This window comes from Lactuca virosa, chromosome 4 (genome assembly GCF_052849685.1).
Source record: "Lactuca virosa cultivar CGN04683 chromosome 4, Lactuca_virosa_CGN04683_v6, whole genome shotgun sequence".
Classification (NCBI taxonomy): domain Eukaryota; kingdom Viridiplantae; phylum Streptophyta; class Magnoliopsida; order Asterales; family Asteraceae; genus Lactuca; species Lactuca virosa.
In genome coordinates this window covers 522,530,766-522,556,773 of record NC_136429.1, presented here as the reverse complement: position 1 = coordinate 522,556,773, position 26,008 = coordinate 522,530,766, and the positions used below count along the sequence as shown (strand labels likewise).

The 26,008-nt window shown below is 32.3% G+C and overlaps 4 protein-coding genes across 4 annotated transcripts; 2 read left to right on the top strand and 2 right to left on the bottom strand.

Annotated features, from left to right (window-relative positions):
- Positions 1 to 13,877: 13,877 nt before the first annotated feature.
- Positions 13,878 to 15,085, top strand: LOC145107113 (uncharacterized). Its single transcript, XM_079043981.1, has 2 exons — positions 13,878 to 14,030; positions 14,171 to 15,085. The coding sequence occupies exons 1-2, from the start codon at positions 13,878 to 13,880 to the stop codon at positions 15,083 to 15,085; spliced, it is 1,068 nt and encodes a 355-aa protein (XP_078900107.1).
- A 465-nt stretch (positions 15,086 to 15,550) lies between these two features.
- LOC145107112 (secreted RxLR effector protein 78-like) lies at positions 15,551 to 15,997 on the top strand. The gene has a single exon (XM_079043980.1). It carries the CDS (start codon positions 15,551 to 15,553, stop codon positions 15,995 to 15,997), a length of 447 nt encoding a protein of 148 aa, XP_078900106.1.
- Positions 15,998 to 18,836: 2,839 nt separating this feature from the next.
- Positions 18,837 to 19,797, bottom strand: LOC145103680 (uncharacterized). The gene is made up of 3 exons (XM_079040966.1): positions 19,653 to 19,797; positions 19,404 to 19,492; positions 18,837 to 19,183 (listed from the first exon to the last, which is right to left on the bottom strand). The coding sequence occupies exons 1-3, from the start codon at positions 19,689 to 19,691 to the stop codon at positions 19,036 to 19,038; spliced, it is 276 nt and encodes a 91-aa protein (XP_078897092.1). The 5' UTR covers positions 19,692 to 19,797; the 3' UTR covers positions 18,837 to 19,035.
- A 2,102-nt stretch (positions 19,798 to 21,899) lies between these two features.
- Positions 21,900 to 25,362, bottom strand: LOC145107111 (uncharacterized). Its single transcript, XM_079043979.1, has 6 exons — positions 24,976 to 25,362; positions 24,851 to 24,932; positions 24,290 to 24,775; positions 23,900 to 24,043; positions 23,022 to 23,244; positions 21,900 to 22,917 (listed from the first exon to the last, which is right to left on the bottom strand). The coding sequence occupies exons 1-6, from the start codon at positions 25,360 to 25,362 to the stop codon at positions 21,900 to 21,902; spliced, it is 2,340 nt and encodes a 779-aa protein (XP_078900105.1).
- Positions 25,363 to 26,008: the final 646 nt, after the last annotated feature.

The window sequence follows — 26,008 nt, the reverse complement described above, 5'->3', positions numbered from 1 at the left end:
TTTGAATAAAAAAGTCCTGACTTTTTCACCTTTTGAATAGAAAAGCCCAAGAAACCGGCTAATTTATTCACTTTAGCCATTTTTGACCTGTTCAGCAGTTCATGAGACCAAATTGTAAATTTTTCGAAAATATTGGAACTTTTTTACAGATTTCGTCAAATTTTTTATATAATTTATAAACATATTTTTTACATATCTATATCTATTTTTACGTATTTTTGTATTTTTTATGTTTTTTATATGTATATATTTACGTATTTTTTATGTATTTTAAATGTATAAACGTATTTTTTTACTTATTTATATGTATTTTTAACCATTTTACATATATTTTATGTATTTTTATGTGTTATTTTTTTATGTATTATGTATTTATATGTATTTTTATATATTTTTACGTATTTATGTATTTTTTTTAAAGCTTTTTATATAGATGCTTATGTATTTTAAGTGTATAAACGTATTTTTCATGTATTTATATCTACTTTTAAGTATTTTACATATTTTTTGTGTATTACATATTTATGTATTTTAAATGTATAAACGTATTGTTTTACGTATTTATATGTATTTGTAAAGTATTTTACATATTTTTTGTGTGTTTTTATGTGTTTTTTATGTATTATGTATTTATATATACTTTTGCGTATTTATGTATTTTTTTAGTTTTCTTATATAGATGTTTATGTATATTTGTGTATATTAAATGTTTAATTGTATTATTTTTATGTAAAAAATATATAAACACGTAAAAATAATACAATTAAACATTTAATATACATAAAAATACATAAACATCTATATAAGAAAACTAAAAAAAATACATAAATACGCTAAAATACATATAAATACATAATACATAAAAAGCACACAAAAAATATGTAAAATACTTAAAAAATACATATAAATACGTAAAACAATACGTCCATACATTTAAAATACATAAATATATAAAAACATCTATATAAAACACTTAAAAAAATACATAAATACGTAATACATAAAAAATATGTAAAATACTTAAAAATATATATAAATACTTAAAAAATATGTTTATACATTTAAAATACATAAACATCTATATAAAAAGCTTTAAAAAATATATAAATACGTAAAAATACATAGAAATACATATAAATACATAATACATAAAAATAACACCTAAAAATACATAAAAAAAATATGTAAAATGGTTAAAAATACATATAAATAAGTAAAAAAATATGTTTATACATTTAAAATACGTAAATATATACATATAAAAACATAAAAATCACACAAATACGTAAAAATAGATATAGATATGTAAAAAAAATATGTTTATACATTATATAAAAAATTTGACGAAATCTGCAAAAAAGTCCCATTATTTTAGAAAAATTAACAATTTGGTCCCTTTGACCTGCTGAACATGTCAAAAAGGGCTAAAGTGAATAAATTAGCCGGTTTCTTGGGCTTTTCTATTCAAAAGGTGAAAAAGTCAGGACTTTTTTATTCAAAAAATAAAATTTAGGACTTTATTAAAAATTTGCCCAAAATATTGGGACTTTTCTGGAGATATCCCAATATTTCTAAAAACTAAAGGTGTATTTGGTTATGATTTAAAAAAATGAAAAAAGAAAAGTTAGAAAACATGTTTTTTTTCTAAACTTCAAAGAAAAATACATATAACTTGAAAATGTAACAATGTTTTTTCACTACTTTCCTAATTCTACAAAATTCCTAAAATAAAAACGGGATAATGACTTAAAAAGGTAATATATGTTTCGATTTGTACACATTTGGTCACTGAGTTTTTTTTTCGTCCACATTTATCCCTTCAACTTGTTAAACTGTACACATTCAGTTCTTATGACCAGTTACTCCAGGTTAGTCGGGAAAAATGACTTAATAGGATAATATATTTTTCATTTTGTACACATTTAGTCCTTAATATTTTTGTACACATTTAGTCCTTAATATTTTTTGTTTCAAAATAAGTCATTTTTGTTTTTGTATTCATTCAATACTTATGAATGATTTCTTTAGGTTTTTCTCACGACATCTTACGTATGACAATCATTGATGAGGTGTTTGGGTTGTTGATGTTTGTGTCCATCGTGATCTCGATTGCTTAGTTGCATAGATCTTGTGGTTTGGCTTAGGTCTTGTGTTCTGAACGTCGTAACTTATTCATACGATATCATAGTTTAACGATCTTTATATCCACATGTTCGTTTTTTGAGTCTACTATAACTTTCGTTAAGATTACTCCCGTTAAAATGTAATATATTTTTACTAACGATTTTATAAAAAATAAAAAAAAACATTCATACATGTATTCATAAAAAACGTATAGATATAAAGATCGTAAATAAAAATATATTACTTTTTAACGGGAGTAATCTAAACCAAAGTTGTAGTAGACTGGAATACGAATGCATGAATATAAAGATCGTTAAAATCCGAAATCGTATGAAGAAGTTATGACGTTCAAAACACATGACCTAAGCAACCAAATAGTCGAGATCGCGATGGACATAAGCATCAACAACCCCAAACACCTTATAATGATTGTCTCAAGATGTCGTGAGAAAAACCTAAAGAAATAATTCGTAAATATTAAATGACTACAAAAACAAAAATGACTTATTTTGCAACAAAAAAATATTAAGGACTAAATGTGTACAAAAATATTAAGGACTAAATGTGTACAAAGTGAGAAATATATTACCCTATTAAGTCATTTTTACCGGCTAACCTAGAGTAGCCGGTCATAAAGACTGAATGTGTACAGTTTAACAAGTTGAAGAGGTAAATGTGGACGAAAAAAAAAAACTCAGTGGTCAAATGTATACAAATCAAATAATATATTACCCTTTTAAGTCATTATCTCAATAAAAACTTTATACACACTACACCCCACCCTACTCCACACCCACACCCACACCCACACCGACACCCGTCACATTCTCAAGTCTACCACACCCCAAATCTATACATTTAAAATTACATCAAAAGTTAAATGTAAAAGAGTAAGCACTAAGCACCATTTATGTAAATAAATGTTTACAAGTACATGGGGAGCATTTATTCACTTTTTACATTCCCTAGTAATACCACGAACCATTTCTATATTTTTGTTCATTTCATGCAAAATGTAAGGGCATAGAGCCCATTTATGTAATTTTACTATTACACAATAATTTTCTATAATTCTACAAATTAATAAAATATGGAGCATATATATAATTACTGAATTAGAAAACTATAATTTAACGTGTCCTTAAAATATGTTAATTATTGTACTATTTGTAATATCAAATTAAAAAAATAAAAATTCATATATAATACATATCCAACACATTTTTTTAATTTTCTAAAATGAAACATAAAAAACACAATCAATTTTAACCAAACAAATTTTCTAAAAACTTAAAACAATTTCCCACGCTTTAAGTTTTAAAAACTCCGTAAGACTTTTTGGATTAGCTTTTAGATTATGAGTTCTTTGAAAAAATTTAAGTTTGAACTTCATTTTTTTTATTTGAACTTTTTTTTTCCAAAGCTAAAACTATAAATTACTATAAGCTCTCAAAAAAACATTGTAAACGCACTCATATACACCTAATTTTTTGGAAAGCACATGACCAATCTTTGTAATATACTTTGATTTAATTTGATAGGCGTTTGAGGTTTTTACATGTGATTGTTTATATGTTGTCCGATGTCAAATTAGAAGTAATATTTTGGACTATTTGATAGCATCTAAATGACCTCTAAACATTTAATGGACCCTATCTTCAATCAATGAAGTTTCAACCATTACAAGTTGTAATTATATACCACTAAAAAGTTCATTTTAAGAAACAACCGCCTGCATAGAATTCGATATATCTTTGATTATTAATCTGATGTATTTGATATATTTGATATATTTGATTATTAATATGATGTATTTGATATATTTGATATTCTGATCTCCCTATTCTAATAAAAGAATAAGTTTAATCTTTTATTGACAAGTGTTAATTAGAACTTTTCATTTTAATGTTATATATCACTTATCATTTCACTTGTCAACCTATTAATTATCCATTTCAAATTTCAAATTTCAAATTTCAAATTTCTACTCTAATTATATTAAATTAATAATGGGTAAATAGCACAAAAAAACTCTACGTTTACACGAAAATTCTAATTTGACACTGTGTTATTTTTTGTCTCAAATTTGACGCTGTGTTTTCTAATTTATTACAATTCTGACCACTTGACCGTCCAACCCGGTTACTTGCTGACGTGGCATGATGACATGTCAGTTTTGATGACGTGAGATGCTGACATGACATGCTGACGTATCAAAATTGATTTTTTTTCCACAAAAGACACTAAGTTTTCATTTTTTTTTTCGATTTTGACATTAAGTTTATTTTTTTTTTAATTTTGACACTCTATTTTTTTGTTCCAAATCGAAAATCATTTTTTCCAATTTTTTCAATGCCGATCATTTTTTATTTGAAACCTTATAATTATTTAATCGTAAATAAAAATATGTGTAAAATCTACAACAAAAAATAAAGTAAATAATATTTCATAAGTGATAATTGATAAAATTTTGTTATTCTCATTCGAAGTTTGTGGTTAGTTCGACTCTCAATATATAACTAAAAATATTTATAAAACATATGCTTTGAATGTAAAAAATATGGTTTTCAAATGAAAAAATATATATATTTATATGGTTTAAAATGTAATAAAAAAATATTTATACGGTTTCAAATGGAAAATGGTTAAAATTGAACAAAATTGAAAAGAAATAATGTTCGATTTGAAAAAAAAAATAAAGTGTCAAAATTGAAAAAAAATAAACTTAGTGTCAAAATCGAAAAAAATTAAAAACCAAGTGTCTTTTGTGGGAAAAAAAATTCAATTTTGACACGTCAGCATGTCATGTCAGCATGTCACGTCATCAAAACTGACAAGTCATCATGCCACGTCAGCAAGTATCCGGGTTGACCGGTCAAATGGTCAGAATTGTAACAAATTAGAAAACACAGTGTCAAATTTGAGACAAAAAATAACACAGTGTCAAATTAGAATTTTCGTGTAAACGTAGTGTCTTTTGTGCTATTTACCCATTAATAATTGATTATCCATTTTAAATTTTAAATTTTAAATTTTCACATTCTAATTACATTACATTAAATTAATAATTGATTCTTCATTTTAAATTTCAAAATTTAAATTTTCTCACTCTAATTATATTAAATTAATAACATAAGATTGAAAAATAAAATAAAATTAATACATATTATAAGATGATATTACTTCACGTATTTATTTAAATCAACGATTATAATTTTATATAACTAAAAAAATATCTCTTAAGTAATAATTTATTTAAAATAATTAATTAATAATTTTGATTTTTTGATATGAAAGTTTAATTAATTTTATAACCGTGGTTCTCACGAGTTATAAACTAGTTAATAATATAAAACACAAGAGAGTTGTATATGGAAAATACACTTGGAGTAAAATCATAAGAAAACAAAAGGGGCAATTACTAATCTACCTTAATTAAATAAATAATTAACCATTTTTAGCCAAAAATCAGAATTATCCCAAAATAGCCCACGAAACCGCAGATAATTAGAGTGGGCTACTATTTCGCCAAATGGGCTACTGTGTCGTGATAAGTATTAAAAAAATTCATTTTGAACTTGTAAAACCGTAGGTTTTTTGGAAGCCTACGGTTTCCTCTCAAGAACCTACGGTTTCGTTAATTTTTTTTTAAAGTTTTTTGAAAAAAAAAATGATAAAATCATAACATATATATGATGGCTTAAGAGGTTACAACAAATTTAAAATAAAAGAACGAAAAAAATAAAATAAAACTGTAGGCTTCATACGAAACCTACGGTGTACAAGTCCACACTGCACAATCTATGCATTGTGCACTTGTACACTGTAGGTTTTGTATGAAACCTACGGTTTTAATATATATATATATATATATATATATATATATATATATATATATATATCGTTATTTAAAGAAAAAAGGTTATCCTCATATACAAAAACTACTCCTAATCAATAATACGGTAAAATTTTGATAAAAAATGGGCGTACCTTGTTCTGATTCGGGTGCTCCATTGAGAGAAAAAAATAGGTAAACAAACAAAACAATAGTCAAAATAACCTAATCTGAAAAATTATACATTATATACTATGGGTCAATGGGCCGCGAAAGAGTAGACGGGCCGGAAAACAATAGCCCATTGTCACAAAAGAATAGTTTCCTACCGTTGACCGTAGTCAACTTGTATTGACCGTAGTCAACTCTGGCCAATCTATTATTTCGTGGGCTACTTTCGACTAATATGTTTTTTTTGGCTATTTTTAGATAGGTAATTAGTGTTTTAGGCTAGATTAGTAATTTCCCAAAAACAAAATACAATTGTCTGTTTTTCTAAAAATAATAATTATGTTAAATGTAAGTTATAACAAATTTTGTTGTTTTAAACAAATCTTGAAGTTTGTATAAATTAAAGATGGAATTTTCTAATATGTGCTTTAAGGGCACATATAAGAAACATTAATACCATGTGGTGCCCTCCCTCCTTGAGGTTGAGGGTTCAAGTCCCGTGGTGGACATAAGTGGAATTAGGTGTTAGTTTAGGAGTAGATTATAAAATTTGTATTTGTCGGTTAAAAAAACATTAATTAAAGTATTAATTATAATAAATATTACCATAATTAAATGTGATGAATTAACGCATAAAAAAGTTATAATTAACGCATATGGGAGACGCCTGGACGGAAGTACACCGGAGACAGTCGCAATCAAAGATAACTAGGAGATCCGGTGATCATGGCAGAAAGCGGCTAGAAAAATCAACTACTATGTTCGTCTCCAACTTTCCCGATGGTGCTCATAAGGAGATTATTAAGAAGATTTTTTTTCAAAATATGGAGATATCTCGGATGTCTATATGGCCACAAAAAAAGATATACACAGAAAAAACTTTGCATTTGTTAGATTTAAAGGAGTTGATGACGAGATGAGACTAGAGAACTCCCTTCAAGGCCTAAAATGTATGGGGTCATCGTTGGAGGTAAACGTGGCCATATTTGAAAGGAGAGAAGTGACAAGGACAAAACGGAACATAACTGAAAACAGTTTAAATCCTCCACGAAAGCCTACAGACGCATTCTGTGATGGCAGGTCCTTTGCAGCGGTGACATCAGGGGTCTTTCAAGGCCTGGTTCCTCCCCCTCCTCCTTCGACGTTAACAAACAAACCTATTCGCCTAGAGGGAGACTCATTTTGGGCGCATTGGGTTCTTAGTCCTTTAACTCTAATCGGGGTTGCCCGTAGTTTGGAGCATTTAAGGAACTTAGCTGTGAAGTACAGACTGGGTCAAGAATTTGCATATGGAATGAAGTACATGGGAGGACTTTCGGTTGGTATTAGATTCAGAAACTCGGCTGTCGTAAAACAGTTTCTTCTAAAAAAGGAGCAATGGGGGAAATGGTTTAGTGAATTCAAGGTTGGAAGCTCTTACGATGGGAATGTAGAAAGGATCGCATGGCTGAAAGTAGTAGGTCTCCCTCTTCATATGTGGAGTGAGGAAAACTTTTCTCGGATTGCAAGATGGGTGGGCCAGCCTATTGGACCCTTGGAGATTCCATTGAGCATGCAGGACGTTTCACATGGTAAGATTTGCGTTCTAACAAGCAGGAAGACCAAAATTAACGATGAAGTGTTGGTGAAATTAAAAGGGAATGTCCAAAAAATGGGGCTTGTTGAGGAAAATTTCGATTGGCCTCCATTCCCTGTTGGGTTGTGGATCAGTGAGGAGCCTTGCAGATATGAAGACGATGGTTCGGCGTTTATTGATGATGATGGCGATAACAGGGCAGGAGGTGAAAATCTGGAAGATGAGAATATGAATAAAGGATTAGATGATGAAGAGCTGGAAGAAGGGGAACTCCGGTACGATGAGGATATCCGGATCGCAAGGGTGATGTCCACGAAACCGTTGGTGGCAGAGGACGAGCCATTGCCGGAAACCAGGACCCAGATCGACGGAACACAGGGACTGGAAGATGTTTCGACGGAGGTGGTTCCAAGGAATGGGGAAGATCAATCGTTTACTAATATTAATTGTCAACGGGAGGGAATATCTTTTATATTTAATGCAGAGTCGTCAAAGGAAAAGACTCCTGTGGCTCCTTAGGAGGTGCACAGTGGGAAAAAATTTGACTTGGTCAAAGACAGTTGTTTTGGGACGTATCCAACTGGGCTGATCAATAGTGGGGGAAGAAAACTTCCTAACTCATTTGGGCTTGGGCTTGTTCAGAACTATAATAAGGAGCAAAATTTGTACGCTGATCTATTATCTGTTGAATCACTCACAAAGAAGAGGCGATATTTGATGTGTATTTTTAATGCACTAGTTTTTTATTTATAATTCCTATTTTATCGCATTTAAACCACACCTTACAGGCAGTGAACCCGGTCGAGTATAGTATAGCTTTGATAAGCAAGGGTGTCGAACTCAAGGGGAACGGTAGTGAATTAATATTAGAATTTTTGATTATAGGTTATATAAAAAGGCACAAAAGTAATAAGAAAAGTTTTATTAAATTAAATCTCAACCAAACAATTAAATAATAAATCTCGATAAACTGACAGAAGACAAATCTCTTTAGGTACCTTGGTTTAGACAGATTACATCTTAAAATCATAGATAATTGCACACACATATTTGTTTATTCATGTTCACCAATTTCTAAAATGATTAGATTCATATTCACTATTACTAATTCTTTAGCAAACAAGTCAATTCAAGTAGTGATCAATTGATTAAACTAACATGTTTCCTAGTGTTCAGTTCGTATCAAGCAAGATTTGTAATAATAGTTAATTAAATTTGTCAATTCAATCAACTTATATGTGATTGGTCGTCACATATACTCACACATTAATTTACTTATTTTCTAGTTAACCCTAGTTTCATGTTCACTATTCATATGCATATAATCTTGATGGTCATCAAAATCATAAGAGGCAAACAATCAAGCAGATGTTCATACAACTCGATATACTTAATAATTAACAGAAAATAATTGTCATTAACACATAAGGATCTTTTAACAAGCTTAACAAGATAAATTAAACATGAATAAATAATCAAATATAGCAATTAATCCAATAATCAAGGTTTCATCTAATCATAAACTCAAAGCAAATGGTTTTAACACCAAAATCAGAAAGTAAAAACATAATAGTATCATAGTGGAATGCTAAACATGGTCACGATAATAAACCACATGATTACCGACACGAATCCGCTCTCTAATCCTTCAGATCTTTGCTCCATATCAACTTAACGGCCTTCCGGCCTCCTTCTAGACCCTCAAAACGGCAGTTATGAAGTTTTCTTGTCGCATAAGTCGAAGCGGAATATCATAGATAATGAAAATGGATGAATGATATGGGGTATTTATAGTTGAATGGAGATGGAATTAATATGGAATATTAGAGTTGGATAGTAATAAAGAAACTAATGTTGGCTTATGGATTAAGCAAATAAAAATAAGGTAAGTGGTGCTTGGGGAATAAGTAACTTGGAGGGTATTTTCGTCCATCTTTTATGTTTCATCTTCAAGGCCGATTTTGGATACGATAAATGCCGAATTAGCAAAAAGGCCCTATCACATAAGTCGTAGGAAATTTCGTCTAGTTTTCAGAACATTTTGAATCTCGTCAATTGGACTTACGAGTCATCAGATATACCCGAAACACTGAAGATGGGTCAATCTGCCATCAATATCCTTTTTGCATCTTTTCAGCTCCATTCTCTTTCTTTTGCATTCCAGCTCCCATTTTAACTGTAATTGAATATTTCAAAACATATTAAGTATCTTTTAGTTCTAAATAACTTAAAAACATAGTATAAAATAATAATAAAACATCATAAATATATGCATAAAATAGACATTATCAAACTACCCCACACTAGCCTTTTGCTTGCCCTCAAGCAAAACTGATTTTATTATCTCACCAATATCGCATAGAATAATCCATTTCAAACCCAGCCATTATCCCAAGACCGCAATTCATGTATTTCTGTCTACAATTCCTAAGAACTTCCCACTCCTAAATATTCATAATCTTTATGAACCTTCACCCCTTAGCTTATACGACATTCATTTTTGCAATCCTCCGAATCAATCCTCAGAAATCTTTCTTAACCTCAAGGTATTTTTGTAAAGCTACCCAAGCATACATAATCTAGAAATTACAACTTCTGATACCACAATGGAGCTCTTTTGAATTCTTCACTTCTTTGAATTGGTCTTTGATTTCTTTGAATTCACCACCTTTTTGTTTGATTTTTTTGGTATCTTCATTTTTTGATTCTTCAGAATTTTGATCTTTTGATCTTCATACTTTGAAAACTCCAAAAATTCTAACAACTTTTTGGTAATTTCTCTCTCTTTGTTTTTTTAATATCTCACTTTTTTCGCTCATATCCTACATGCTTAAGCAAGAAGCTTAACTTCAACATTTATTAGTTATGGTATTAGTCTAAGTGCAATGACTACATAAGCTCCCCTAGATAGATTTCTGGTTTAGGATGGAAAACGTATTATGTCATATAAACTACCAGATTACCTTTCATATCTCATGACTTTTCACTAAGAAATGGGAAGCCACAAATACACTATAACATGTGTTGGCTCAAGTAAACATTTGGGTTCTCATTGGATCATCCCATACAATATTAGCAAAAAAAAATTAATTATCACTAGATTTTACTAAATTAAACTATTCTTTCAAGTTTATAAATTTTTAAATTTTAAATTTTCCTAATCTAGCAATTTTAAATTTTCCAATTTAAATTCCTTTTTCGACCCCCTACCCCACACTTATTTCATATAAAGACCTCACTGTATGCATAAAACTAATTAAGCACATAAAAATAGTAAAAAAAAAAAAAGGAACAGACTCCCCTGAGGTAGTAGTGGCGAGATCGACTGGGGCTGCTAAAAGTTGCTCCATAAATGTGCTGGAAGATAGAAAATTGGAACTGATGCTTCTAAATGTGCCAGAAAATAAAATCAAGAACACCGACTTCTGAAATGTGGTGCAAAGAATTGCAAACTAATGCAATGTGTAGTAACCATGACGTGGGAAAGTGTCGACCACGTCGTGTCGTCGAGTGAGGTGAAATCTATATTACGAATAATAGCATGGCCACGACGTGGTAATTGATGGTCACGTCGTGATATCGAGAATGACACCCTCCTCTCACGATGAAAAACTCCCCCACGACATAGGAAAGTGTCAACCATGTCGTGGCAGCCGGAATGGTACTTCTACCTCGCATCGAAATAAAACTCTATGGTGTGGGAACAGCTCATCCATACCATAGGAATCAAAATATGGTAGAAACGCCACTCTTCTAAATAATATACTCTCACAATATCGACTTGCACCCCACACTTATGAAAAATCGTGGGTCTTGACTATAAACTTCAAACTCTCACACGACTCTGTCTCTAGTGATAAGACAACAGTCGGACCTAGCTGCTAAACTTACTGCCAGCTTTCTAAGGGTGAAAAATATGCAAAGATCTAAAACAATCAAAGAGCATCAACATGGAAAACAAAAATACATAAACCAAAAATAAAACATCCTAAAATAACTAAAAAAATAGCAAACCAAAATAACTAAAAAGGATATCACGATCACTCGTCTTCGTCGAAATCAAGCTACAATTGTTGATTAAATCTCTTGCATGCAAGAGGTGGTTTGTGAAAACAAAAACTTTCGGGACCTGTCAGACTATTTCCTTTGTTTTCTTTGCACCATTAACTAATAAGTAGAACAAGAGTTGACCCAACTAGTCAAGAGTAGCAAGATTTCGGTCTTCCACTTAACCACCTCGATACGCCTTGCTATAATACGCCTCGTGGATTGAGTTGGACAAATCACCAAAGTAGTAGACTAAACAAGTCAAGAATTCCCTAATCGCTTGCAATCTCGAAATCCATGCAAAAAGTAAAAACCAAGCAATGCGTATGATCACAAATTCCTGCAAATAACAACAAAAACCTTCCCGACAAGTGACATGATATCAACGAAAATAAAAAAGAAATAAAATAAAACTAAAAGTTAAAAACAAATAACGAATAATTAAATAAACTAAATTAATTGAAGACCGTTCCCCGACAACGGCGCCAAAAACTTGATGTGTATTTTTAATGCACTAGTTTTTTATTTATAATTCCTATTTTATCGCATTTAAACCACACCTTACAGGCAGTGAACCCGATCGAGTATAGTATAGCTTTGATAAGCAAGGGTGTCGAACTCAAGGGGAACGGTAGTGAATTAATATTAGAATGTTTGATTATAGGTTATATAAAAAGGCACAAAAGTAATAAGAAAAGTTTGATTAAATTAAATCTCAACCAAACAATTAAATAGTAAATCTCGATAAACTGACAGAAGACAAATCTCTTTAGGTACCTTGGTTTAGACAGATTAAATCTTAAAATAATAGATAATTGCACAAACAGATTTGTTTATTCATGTTCACCGATTTCTAAAATGATTAGATTCATGTTCACTATTACTAATCCTTTAGCAAACAAGTCAATTCAAGCAGTGATCAATTGATTAAACTAACATGTTTCCTAGTGTTCAGTTCATATCAAACAAGACTTGTAATAATAGTTAATTAAATTTGTCAATTCAATCAACTTATATGTGATTGGTCGTCACATATACTCACACATTAATTTACTTATTTCCTAGTTAACCCTAGTTTCATGTTCACTATTCCTAGGCATATAATCTTGATGGTCATCAAAATCATAAGAGGCAAACAATCAAGCAGATGTTCATACAACTCGATATACTTAATAATTAACAGAAAATAATTGTCATTAACACATAAGGATATTTTAACAAGCTTAACAAGATAAATTAAACATGAATAAATAATCAAATATAGCAATTAATCCAATAATCAAGGTTTCATCTAATCATAAACTCAAAGCAAATGGTTTTAACACCAAAATCAGAAAGTAAAAACATAATAGTATCACAGTGGAATGCTAAACATGGTCACGATAATAAACCACATGATTACCGACACGAATCCGCTCTCTAATCCTTCAGATCTTTGCTCCATATCAACTTAACGGCCTTCCGGTCTCCTTCTAGACCCTCAAAACGACAGTTATGAAGTTTTCTTGTCGCATAAGTCGAAGCGGAATATCATAGATTATGAAAATGGGTGAATGATATGGGGTATTTATAGTTGAATGGAGATGGAACTAATATGAAATATTAGAGTTGGATAGTAATAAGGAAACTAATGTTGGCTTATGGATTAAGCAAATAAAAATAAGGTAAGTGGTGCTTGGGGAATAAGTAACTTGGAGGGTATTTCCGTCCATCTTTTATGTTTCATCTTCAAGGCCGATTTTGGATACGATAAATGCCGAATTAGCAAAAAGGCCCTATCACATAAGTCGTAGGAAATTTCGTCTAGTTTTCAGAACATTTTGAATCTCGTCAATTGGACTTACGAGTCATCAGATATACCCGAAACACTGAAGATGGGTCAATCTGCCAGCAATATCTTTTATGCATATTTTAAGCTCCATTCTCTTTCTTTTGCATTCCAGCTCCCATTTTAACTGTAATTGAATATTTCAAAACATATTAAGTATCTTTTAGTTCTAAATAACTTAAAAACATAATATAAAATAATAATAAAACATCATAAATATATGCATAAAATAGACATTATCAATATTTCTCCTCTCTTGTAATTGATTTGAATAACAATCCAATAACGAGCAAGAGATGGATATTGTAGAGCTTTGCGGTCAGTCTTCTCCTATTGTTGTTGAGGCCGATAACTATGGGGGACCGGTGAGAATTGAGGTCGACCTAACAGTTGAGGTTGGAAAGATGGTTGATGTAGACATTGAAATTAGGATTGAGGTCCTAGAGGAGGTAATGGGCAATGTCGGTGAGTGTCATATCCCATAATGAATGTGATGTCGCTAAACGTAAGGGGAATTGGTGAGGCTCATAAGCAATCATGGGTGAAGAATTTATGCTCTGCACATCGAATCTCGGTTGCTTGTCTTCAGGAATCTCAGCTGGGGTTAGTTTCTTCACTTCATCCAAACATTATAAATTGTTGGGCCAACAACAATTTGGGGTATGAAATAATTGAAGCATCGGGTAGGTCTGGAGGAATAATTACAATCTGGGATGATGGAGTCTTTATGTTCACGGATTCTATTAAATCCAGACATTTCCTGATTATGTTTGGGAGATGTGTGGGTAAAAACTCGGATATAGAAATCGTAAATGTGTACGCTCCACAGGGGACGGTGGATAAGAGGAGACTGTGGGAAGAACTAGCCCAAATAAAAGCAAATAGAGCGGCGATGTGGATTTTTACCGGTGATTTTAACAATGTCGGGAACAAAGAGGAAAGGGTAAATTCGAGATTTTGTCATGTCTCTGTAGATGATTTCAATCACTTCATCTATTCTAACGCATTAATTGATCTGAGAATGGGAGGTTCAAAATTCACCTGCTTTAGACCGGAAGATGGGGGGAAATTGAGCAAATTGGACAGGTTTCTTGTATGTGATCAATTTATGGACTCCTTTCCTGGAATCTCGGTGACGGTCCTCCCTAGGGACTTGTCGGATCACTGCCGAATTGTGATAAAAACATATTGTGAGGAATTTGGCCCTTTTCTGGCAGCTAAGCTTCGATTTTTGAAAGCAGAAATAAAGAAATGGCGTGATTTAAATTTTGATAAAGAAAATGGGGAATTGATTGAGTGCGGGAACAAAGCAGCACAATTTGATTTGAATGCGGAATCAAGACCTCTGTTGGCAGATGAAATAGGGTGTAGAACAAAATATGTGAGCAGAATCACGGAAATTGAAAAAGCAAGAGCCATGGATATGAAGCAAAAGGCAAAAATAAAATGGTTGGCTGATGGGGACGAAAACACCTCCTTCTTTCACGGTTATGTAAATAATTAAAATAGGAGGAACCACATTCATGGTCTAATTATTAACGAGCATTGGGAGTCAAATCCTACTGTCATACGACAAGAGGTTTTCCAATTCTTTTTTGGGAAATTTGATGAGAGATGGAAGAGCCGACCAAAAATTCGCAGCAACAGGTTTAAAAAACTTTCACAAGAGGAGAGTATCTCATTAGAGAGGGCTTTCACAGCTGAGGAGATCAAGCATGCAATACGGTGTTGTGGATCGGACAAAGCCCCAGACCGGATGGATTTACATTCCAATTCTTTAAAAATTATTGGAATATCATAAACGATGATATTATGAGATTTGTGAAATTCTTTGAGCAGGGGGAGTTTTTCCAAGGGGTGTAACTCGTCGTTCATATCCCTCGCGGCCAAGATTAAGGATACATTATCCTTAAACGACTATAGACCAATAATTCTTATTGGTGCTCTGTACAAGATTGTTACAAAAGCCATGGCGATCCGAGTGAAAAAATGTATTAGTAGTTGTATTGATGAGACACAATCGGCATTTGTGGAAGGAAGGAGTATATTAGAAGGATCTTTGATTGTTAATGAATTATGCTCGTGGGTAAAAAGGAGCGATCGGAAGATGTTATTATTCAGGGCAGATTTTAATAAAGTGTTCGACTCGGTAAATTGGGAATACCTTGATTTGATAATGGAACAAATGAATTTCGGATCAAAGTGGAGAGGGTGGATAAAAGGATGTCTAGAATCCGCTAGGGCCTCGGTGTTAGTTAATGGTAGCCCGACGATGGAGTTTTCTATGTTTAAAGGGGTGAGGCAAGGCGACCCGTTATCGCCTTTCCTTTTTATAATGGCAATGGAAGGACGAAACGTTATGATGAAGGCGGCTACAGAAAGAGGGGTTTTTGATGTAATTCACATATGTAGATGATGCTTTATTTATTGGTGATTGGTCAAGGAAAAACATTTCTAATCTGGCTAGAATCCTGAGATGCTTCCATGTGGTTTCTGGGCTGAAAGTAAACTTCACCAAATCAAAGGTATTCGGTATCGGGGCATTACACTCGGAGGTGTGTAGTTGGGCGGCTCCATTGGGATGTGCCCCATCATCCCTTCCATTCACTTATCTCGGGGTCCCAATTGGAGAAAATATGAACAGGAAAACAGCATGGAGGTCGATTATAGATAAGTTTCGGTCCAAACTCTCAATGTGGAAGGCTAAGACTTTGAGTTTTGGCAGAAGAATGACTTTGGTGAAATCAGTCCTTGGGAATCTTCATACGTTTTACCTATCTTTATACGCAGCCCCAATCGGAGTAATTGAAGATTTAGAAAAGATTCAGAGATAATTCCTTTGGAGTGGGGGATCTGGAAGGGCAACAGTACATTGGGTTAATTGGGATAGAATGAAGGCTCCAAAGGATATTGGAGGGGCGAGTTTGGGTTCTTTGAGAAACCTAAACTTGGATTTGTTATCAAAATGGTGGTGAAAGTTCAAATCAAGTCCACAATCTCTTTGGGCTCAGATCATCAGGGGGATTCATTTCCACACAAACCGTCCTTGGTATTGTTTCTCAAAACGTAGGGTGAGCGGGGTTTGGTCAGGCATTGATAAAGTGAAGATTGGACTATGGAAATTAAATATGGAGGCGAGGGATATCTTTATATCCAAATGAGGATGGAATAACATGGAGGTCAGATTTTGTAGTAGATGGGATCTTCAACGTTGCAAAACTCCAGAGTCGACTAGATAGAGCATCACACCCGACAGCGATGGGGAGTTTTGGTGGTTAAATTCAGCCCCGAAAAAGGTAGAGAGCTTTATATGGCGGGGAAAACAGGGACAGATTCCTTCGGTTGAGGAGTTACAAAAACGAAACATCCAGGTTCCTTCCCCGATGTGTGGGTCATGCAACAACATCGTGGAAACGACAAATCACATCCTCACATCTTGTCCTTTTGCGAAAGACACGATAAACAGGGTGCTTAATTGGTGTGACATTCCTGCCAAACAGTTTTCTGGAGTGGAAGAAGTGGTGTATGTCACCTATTAGTTGTATATAGATGGTGATCTATCTTCTCTGTTATGCCTCCTATGTACGATGTATATTTTGGTCCCTAGCATCTTGCTAGGGTCATTGTTTTAATATAATTGTCAGTTCAAAAAAATGTAAAATATATTAATTATAAAGAATATACCTGTTGCGAGGCTGAAGATGAGGATGCAGTCCATGTGATCTTACGATGCCCAATGGCCTCAAAGGTCTGGGATTGGGTGTTTCCTTGGTGTGACCTTCCCAATACACATTTCGAACCCATTGAGGAATTGTTTGCCCCACAATGGGGGATATGTGTAAAGAAAAGGAAAAGCCTGATTAGTATTTGTTACGGGATGACGTGACTTATTTGGAAAGCAAGGTGTGATTGGATTTTCAAAAAATAAGAACTTCTCCTGCTAAAGTGGCTGATTTGATGAAATCCACTGTGTTTACATGGATTTACGATAGGAGAGATCATTGTAATTTTCAATGGGTTGAATGGTGCGTCAATCCTTTTATTTGTATCTAATCTTTCCCTTTCGTTGTACTCTTTTGCCCCTCCTAGCATCTTGCTAGGAGTGTGGCTCTTTTATTGATATTTGCCCTTTTTTTAATGTTTTTTATATGCACCCTTAAAGGACATATTAGAAAAGCATTTTTTTTTTTAAATATTCCTAAACTAGTTTATAACCTGTGGAAACCACGGTTATAAAATTAATTAAACTTTAATAGTGAAAACTCAAAATTATTAATCAATTATTTTAAATAAATTATTAATTAAGATATATATTTTTAATTATATAAAATTACAATCGTTAATTTAAATAAATATGTGAAATTATATCACCTTATAATTTGTATTAATTTTATTTTAATTTTTATTCTAATGCTATTAATTTAATGTAATTAGAGTGAGAAATTTAAAATTTGAAATTGAGAATTAATAGGTTGACAAGTGGCATGCATTAATTAGGAGGCCTAATAGGATGACACATGACAAAAAAAAAATGCATTAATTAGAAGGCCTAATAAGATGACACATGTTAAAACGAGATTAAAACTATTCTTTTATTAGAACTAGGTGTGAAACTCGTGTATTACACGGGTTGATTAAAAAAATTATATATGAATATATAAACTTTAAATATTTTTTTAAAGAAAACATTAAATATCAAAGTGTAAACATTAAGTATTTTTTAAAATAAAATTTCAAAATATATATACAAACAAAATGATGAATAAATAAATAATTCAATTTATATTAATAAAACAAACTACAAAAAAATAATTATATTTTGACCATATAACATTTTTTTTAGTTTGTCAATAAAATGCAACAAAGTTTGATTATTTTTTTATACATATCATTTTAAAAATGACAATGTACTTTAAAAGAAATATGTCAATTTTGAATTATATTGAAGGAAACATATTAAATTTTGAAAATATAAGGAAACAAATTAATAACACATTAATTACTTTCTATAACCTAAAAATTAGATAGTTAATTAAGAAAAAAAATCAAAAATTACCATAAAATGACAAGTGGAAATCAATTTCTAAGAATTAACCACAAAATTAAATGTGTCCAAATGCATAAGAAGTAAAAATTCTTTATTTATTAGGGAGGACAAGAAGATTCAAAAGTCTACAAGGTAATACATTGTTTTCAAACGTAATAGTCTCTAATTCGGGTTAACTTAAATGCACAGATTATTCTTAAATCCAATATAATATAATTTACACCCTTTGATTATGATTTTTTTTTCACTGATTTGGAGCAAAGTACAGGAAAACTGATTATAAAAATAAATCTAAAATTATACAACTAGTCACTAGATTGAATTAAAGTATCTATTCGAAACACAATCGCTTCTAGTGTTTCGAAGGTAAAATGGAAGATCACACCATAAACTGCAAGTGTATTTATTTATTTAGGGTCTGCAAAGAAGGAATTGATATTTGGCATGATCTCCGGATTCTTGTTACGAACAAATTTTCTAAGTGAATGCTCTGCGTACTTTTCGCCTTCATCAAAGTTATCCAGCACTCCGGCAGCTCTTTTTTTCTTCGCCACTCTGTACATAAGCCAAATCAAATACCAATATTTTTTAAGATCATGGAATGGAATCACTGATTCCACCAAAATGTACAAATTATAAACATAATCAATTCATAGTCAGACGAAAGGAATCGTAAATGCAACGCATCGAGTTTGTTAAAATTGGTAATCCAAAAGGGGAAACACAGCTAATTAAGTCATAAAAGCAATAGAGCTAGAACGAGAGAGACAGACACCTGACTTCAGGATTACCGCTGATGTTCCGAAACAATTGCATGCCGCAGATACCGACGGCAACACCAACGGCGGCGAACAGAGGATATACCTGACGAATTAAACAGATCAATCAAATCGGATATACAAACACAAATACAGATCATGATAAGATGCTCGTTAGAGCAGTATGCATGTAAAATTAAACTACGAACTCAAACAAAATGGGGGGAAATAGATGAAAACACGGAGAGTGATCGATTGCTACGAACCTCAGGCCTCAACCAACGCTTGAGCGTCGACGAAGTCATTTTCTAGTTTTGAGAAACGCCGGAAGACGGAATACAAAGAAAAGGGGAAGAAAGAAGGGAGACGGAGGTCGTCAAAAAGAGGACAAAGGCGGAGCTAATTATGATTGGCACTTGGCAGACTATATAGCACGTTAACCTGGTCGCCAATGGAAGGCGAGTTAACCCCTCCCCCACAGTCTAGAACCTTCGAGTATTTGGAGATAAACCGTAATTGTATAAAGGGAGTTTGGATAAATAGTTTTTAGTTTTATTAGTTTATTAGCTTATTGTTTATTTGTTTATTGTGGTGGGAATAAACACTTGTTTAAAATGTGTTTGGATTAGCTTATTGCGGTGGAAATAAGCAATAAGCAATAAGCATTTTAAGTGTTTGGCAACAAAACAACTTATATGAGTAAAATGACCAATAAACAATAAGCAATAAGCATTCCCCCATTGCTTATTAAAATCAGCTTATTTGGCTTATTCCTACCGTAATAAGCTGATTTTAAAGACTCCTATCCAAACACTTCAATTTGCTTATTACGGTGGGATTAAGCAATAAGCAGCCTATTTTTTCTCTATCCAAACACCCCCTAAATTAAGGGGTATTAACTAAAATAAGACATTTTTGTGTTATAAAAATAAGTTTTTCTTTTTGAAGAAAAAAAAACTAATTTTTTGAAATGGATTATTTTCAAAGTTGTCAAAAAACACAACCAACAGATCTAATCACATCATCAACATATCTTTTATTAACCAAAATAAGATCCAGTTGGTTTTCAAGCAACTTACAACTGAAAACTCACTACATAACACTCACGCTCAAAGAATACAAAAACTAACAGATTATAAAGTTCACAGAACAAAACTAACAAGAACAAAAAACAACTCTAAACTTGATCAAACCCTAATTTGAAGAAGAAGAGGATAAGAGAGCAGAGAGACCCAAGTGTAAGTGTGTAAACAAGAAAATGGTCTGAATGATCAAAAATACAGCTGAAACCAAATATATATATACTTTGGGTAAAATCCATAGACCAAACCTGAAATATATCCGACCCAAACCCATCCTCAAGGATCCGCGTGCTTTCCAGTTTCTAGATAGTGAGCCCCAGTCCCTGCAATAACAAAATACTACACAATACACCCAATGCCACAAACCTCTTACAACACACATCACAAACCTTTCTTCAATCTTACAGTTTTAACCCACTTTACGTGAATCATTCTCAATGTTAATCTTGTTCATAAATAACTATGCTTTTCAACATCCCCCCTCAAGATAAACATTGAGAGAGGAAAAATTAATCTACTCAACTTTAAATGGATCATACAATCCTAATTCAGACCACAAAAAATCATGTTGCTTTGAAGACAAAGCTTTAGTAAGAATGTCAGCTTGTTGATGTTCTAAATCAATCTTAACAATTTTTAAAATTCCTTTCGAAACCCTATCTCTCACAAAATGAACATCTACTTCAAAATGTTTAGTTTTTTCATGAAAAACATGATTAAGGGCTAGTTTAATTACAGAATCATTATCACAAAAGACATTAACAGGAAATAAACCTTTAACTCCCAAATCAAAATAAAGTTTTAGAATCCACATAACTTCACAAGTAACTGAAGCCAAAGCCTTATATTCAAATTCAGTAGAAGACCTGGAAATAGTATCTTGTTTTTAACTTTTCCAAGAAATTAAGGAATCTCCAAAATAAACACAATAACCAGTAACAGATCTCCTGGAAGTAATATATTTTGCCCAATCAGCATCCACGTATGCACATAAAGAAGGTTTTTGATTTTTTAAAAAACTAATCCCTCTACCAGGACTTTGTTTCAGATATCTCAACACACGCATGGCAACATCCAAATGAGACTTTCTTGGAGAATGCATGAATTGATTGAGAGTTTGGACAGTAAAGGAAATGTCAGGTCTAGTTATAGTCAGATAAATCAACTTACCTATAAGTTTTTTATACTCAATAATATTACTCAACAAAACATCCTTATCATCAATTCCTTTTTCAGATATATTAAAATTTAAATCTAAAGGAGTTCTAACTGGCTTACAAGCTAACTTCCCAAACTCATGAATTAACTCTAGACAATATTTACGTTGGGTTAAACAAATCCCATCAACTTTATCAATAACTTCGATGCCCAATTTTTTTTTAAGTTTCTTAAATCTTTAATCAAATATTTGGATTTCAGAAAATCTTTTACTTAAGTAATCTCAAGTTCAGAATTTCCTGTTATAACAATATCATCAACATACACAAGCAAAATAACAATAGTACCATCTTTATTTTTAACAAATAATGAATAATCATTTACACTCTGGACAAAACCAAACTCAAACAATGAAGAACAAAGTTTTTCATTCCACTTCCGAGGAGCCTGTTTTAACCCATACAAAGATTTTAACACTTTACAAACATGAGTATCACCAGGAGTATGATACCCTTGAGGAAGGGTCATATAAACATCCTCATCAAGATTTCCATAAAGAAAGGCATTGTTAACATCAAGTTGAAATAATTTCCAAGAAGAGTTAACAGCTAAAGACACAACAACTCTAACAATAACCATTTTAGCTACAGGATAAAAGGTCTCCTCATAGTCAATACCTTCCTTTTGACTATAACCTTTAGCCACAAGTATAGCTTTATACCTCTCTACCTCACCATTAGATTTGTACTTAATTTTATACACCCATTTACACCCAATGGGTTTTCGATTAGAAGGTAAATTTGTGATTTCCCAGGTTTTATTTCGATATAAAGCCTCCATTTCCTCATTCATTGCAGTAACCCAATTTGAGTCAGTAGAAGCTTCAAAAAAATTCCTAGGCTCAACAGTTTTATTTAAGTTTGAAACAAAACAAAGATTTTTAGGATTTAATCTTGCATAGTTTAAAGTTTTTTCAATACCATACTTATACTTGCCTTCAACAATATAATCATCAAATCTAAGAGGCATCCTAGACTCTCTACTAGATCTTCTAACAGAAACACTACCAGATGGTTCAACATTTTCCAAACTATTTCCCTCAGAAGAACCAGAAACACCTGGACCAACCTCCTGAGACTGAGACACTTGTACCAAGCCATCCTGGCTACTAACACTAGCATGCTCACAAACAATGGCTGCACCAGTGTCATCAGTCTGGTGGCTTATCACAGGAGCATCAGTTTCAGGAGCTTCATCCATATAGGATGATTGAAGAATTTCATCATAGGGACTAGAGTGTACAGTATCATTAAAAACAGAATCATTAAAAATGAAAATAAATTTTCATCAATTAAATCCTTCTTCATTTTAAAAGGAAATACATCATCATAGAACATTACATCTCTGGAAAAGAAAACAGAAGAATTATCAAGATTATACAACTTATATCCTTTCTTTTCATTAGAATAACCAATAAGAACACATTTTTCAGACCTTTCAACAAACTTATCTGATATATTTTGCTTAACAGAAAAACATAAACACCCAAACACTCTTAAATTCTCAAATTTAGGCAAACATTTGTAAATCATTTCAAAAGGAGACTTCCCTTTTAAAACTGAAGTAGGAAGTCTATTTATCAAAAAAACAGCAGTCAAAACAGACTCACCCCAAAACTTAAGAGGTAAACCAGATTGAAATAAAAGTGATCTAGCTACATTCAAGAGATGTCTATGTTTTCTTTCCACAACACCATTCTGTTGTGGAGTATAAGTACAAGTAGTTTGGTGAGAAATACCATTTTTATCAAAAAAAATCTTTAAATTGAGAATTAACAAACTCAGTACCATTATCAGATCTAACAACTTTAACATTTGAATTAAAATGATTTTTTAAGAAATTATAAAACACAGAAAACCAATAAAAAAAACTTCAGATTTAGATTTCAAAAGATAAACCTATACACCTCTGGTGAAATCATCCATAATAGTTAAGAAATATTTGAAACCATCAGTGGTAGCAACCCTATAGGGACCCCAAACATCCATATGCACTAAATCACCTAAATAAACACTCTTATGTTCACTCAAAAGAAAAAGAGTTCCTAGACTGCTTATCCTTGTGACAAACATCACAAGGAGGAAGAGACTCGGCCCCAAAAGACAAGACATGCTTAAGAGAATTTAAAGACTGAATAGCAGGGTGACCCAATCTATTATGCCAAGTAATCTTTGAAACATAACAATCAATCCTACTTGAAGAAGCTATATTACCTGAAGAGTAGGAATCCTCAAGATAATACAACCCTCTGGATTCACTACCAGTCCCCATAGTCACCTTAGACTGTGAATCCTGAACAACACATTTAAACTCATCAAAAACAAGTTGGCACTTATTATCCTTACAAAGTTTATGAACTGAAAGTAAATTAACATTAAATTTAGGAACAACAAACACATCAGACAAAACAACTCACTCAGACAATCTCATATTCCCAATTTTATTGATTCTAGCAGAAGATCAATTAGGATGATCCACTCTAAGATCAAGTTTTGAAACATCAACAATGTTATTTAACTTAGAATCATTTTTGGTCATATGATTTGCACCAAAATCAACAATCCACTTCCTATTAGTAGACACAAAAGAGTTACAATAAGTACATGCCATATTCGCAGACACTTCACTTGATGAAGGTTTCTCATTAATGAGACTGAGAAACTTGTTATATTGCTCACTTGTGAGAAAAAACTTTTCAGAAGAGTTGTTAGTTTTAACATCCAAATCAGAAAAACTATTAATATTAGATGAAAATGATTTATTAGAAGAAACTGTCTTATTAAAATTCTGAGACTCATTTTTGAATTTAAAATCCTTTGGAAATCCAATGAGTTTATAACATCTTTCAATAGTATGTCCCTTAAGACCACAATTTTTGCATTGAAGGTTAGAATTTCCACGAAACTTATTTCGTTTCTGATCATTGAATTTACCAACAAAAGCAGTAGCCTGAGACTTAATGGAAGATTGAGAAATGGAACCTCCTTTTTGATGTGATTCCTCACGAGAAACAATCGAAAAAGCATTTTTTACATTAGGAAGAGGTTCCATTAACAAGATATGGCTTTTAACCTGGCTGAATGTATCATCTAAACCAGACAAAAACTACATTAGCTTCATTAACTTTGAGTGATTAACAAAACTAGCTGAAGCTTCACATGTACATTCAGCCAAATTAACTAACCCATCAAATTCTTTCCACAAAGCATCGAGCTTACTGTAATACTCAGAGACAAATAAACCATTCTGAGTAAGAGAATTTATTTTTTTGATGTACATTAAAAACAACAGAACCATCAGCTTTAGAATATGTTTCACTCAACTCAGACCAAATTTCAGAAGCATTGTCACTATAAGCATGATTAGCATACAAAGACTCAGAAACAGAACCAAGAATCCAAGAACATACAACAACATTAGCACGTTCCCATTTATGAATTTTAGTTTCATCCCCATTAGGTTTAGGAAAAGTTTTATCAACAAAACCTAATTTATTCCTACCTTTCAAAGCCCTAGTCATAGAGACCTTCCAAATTCTAAAGTTATCAGTTCCAGTCAATTTGAAACTAATAATCGAAACTACACCATTATCAGAAGGATGTAAAAACAATGGATCATCAAAATCATAATGATCTGGACTTTTGGAACCAGATGCAGATGGGGTTTCCCCAACCATGACTGATACAACTTATATAATAACAAAACTGCGTTCTCTTAGAAGAGTGACTATACCAAACCAGATTCTGACCACCTTTCTTGGGGTAGACAAGCTAGTATAACCACAAGACCATAGTCTCGTTATCAACAAATTGTAAGAGTCACAACAAAAAACACAGAAGCACCCAAGAAATTAACATGAACAAACAATAAAAGAAACAGACGTGCGAATACTTACAGAAATCCATTTAAACGCTCTGCAAGCAGCAATGTTGTTTATCGTTAGATCTATATAGAATAGAATCTAACACTGAAGCAGACGGGCATTCAAATGCCAGAAACCATCAAACACCTCAGATTACACCGTTTGCAACCTTAACGTTGATCGTCGCTTAACGTTGGCCGTAAGACAACGAGAAATTAGATCTAACGTTTACAGTCAAGAGATCGTTGTAACATCCGGATTCCCAGGTATCTTAAATTATGTATTTTATTGAGTTTTGGAGAGAGACTCGGCGAGTAGGCGCTCAGACTCGCCGAGTAGAGTCGCGAATCTCCATCCGGGTTAATGACCGGACTCGGCGAGTCCATACGTGGACTCGGCGAGTCCACGCTGTTTAATGAAACCCTAATTTCTTGGGCTTGGGACCTATTTAAAGGCCCTT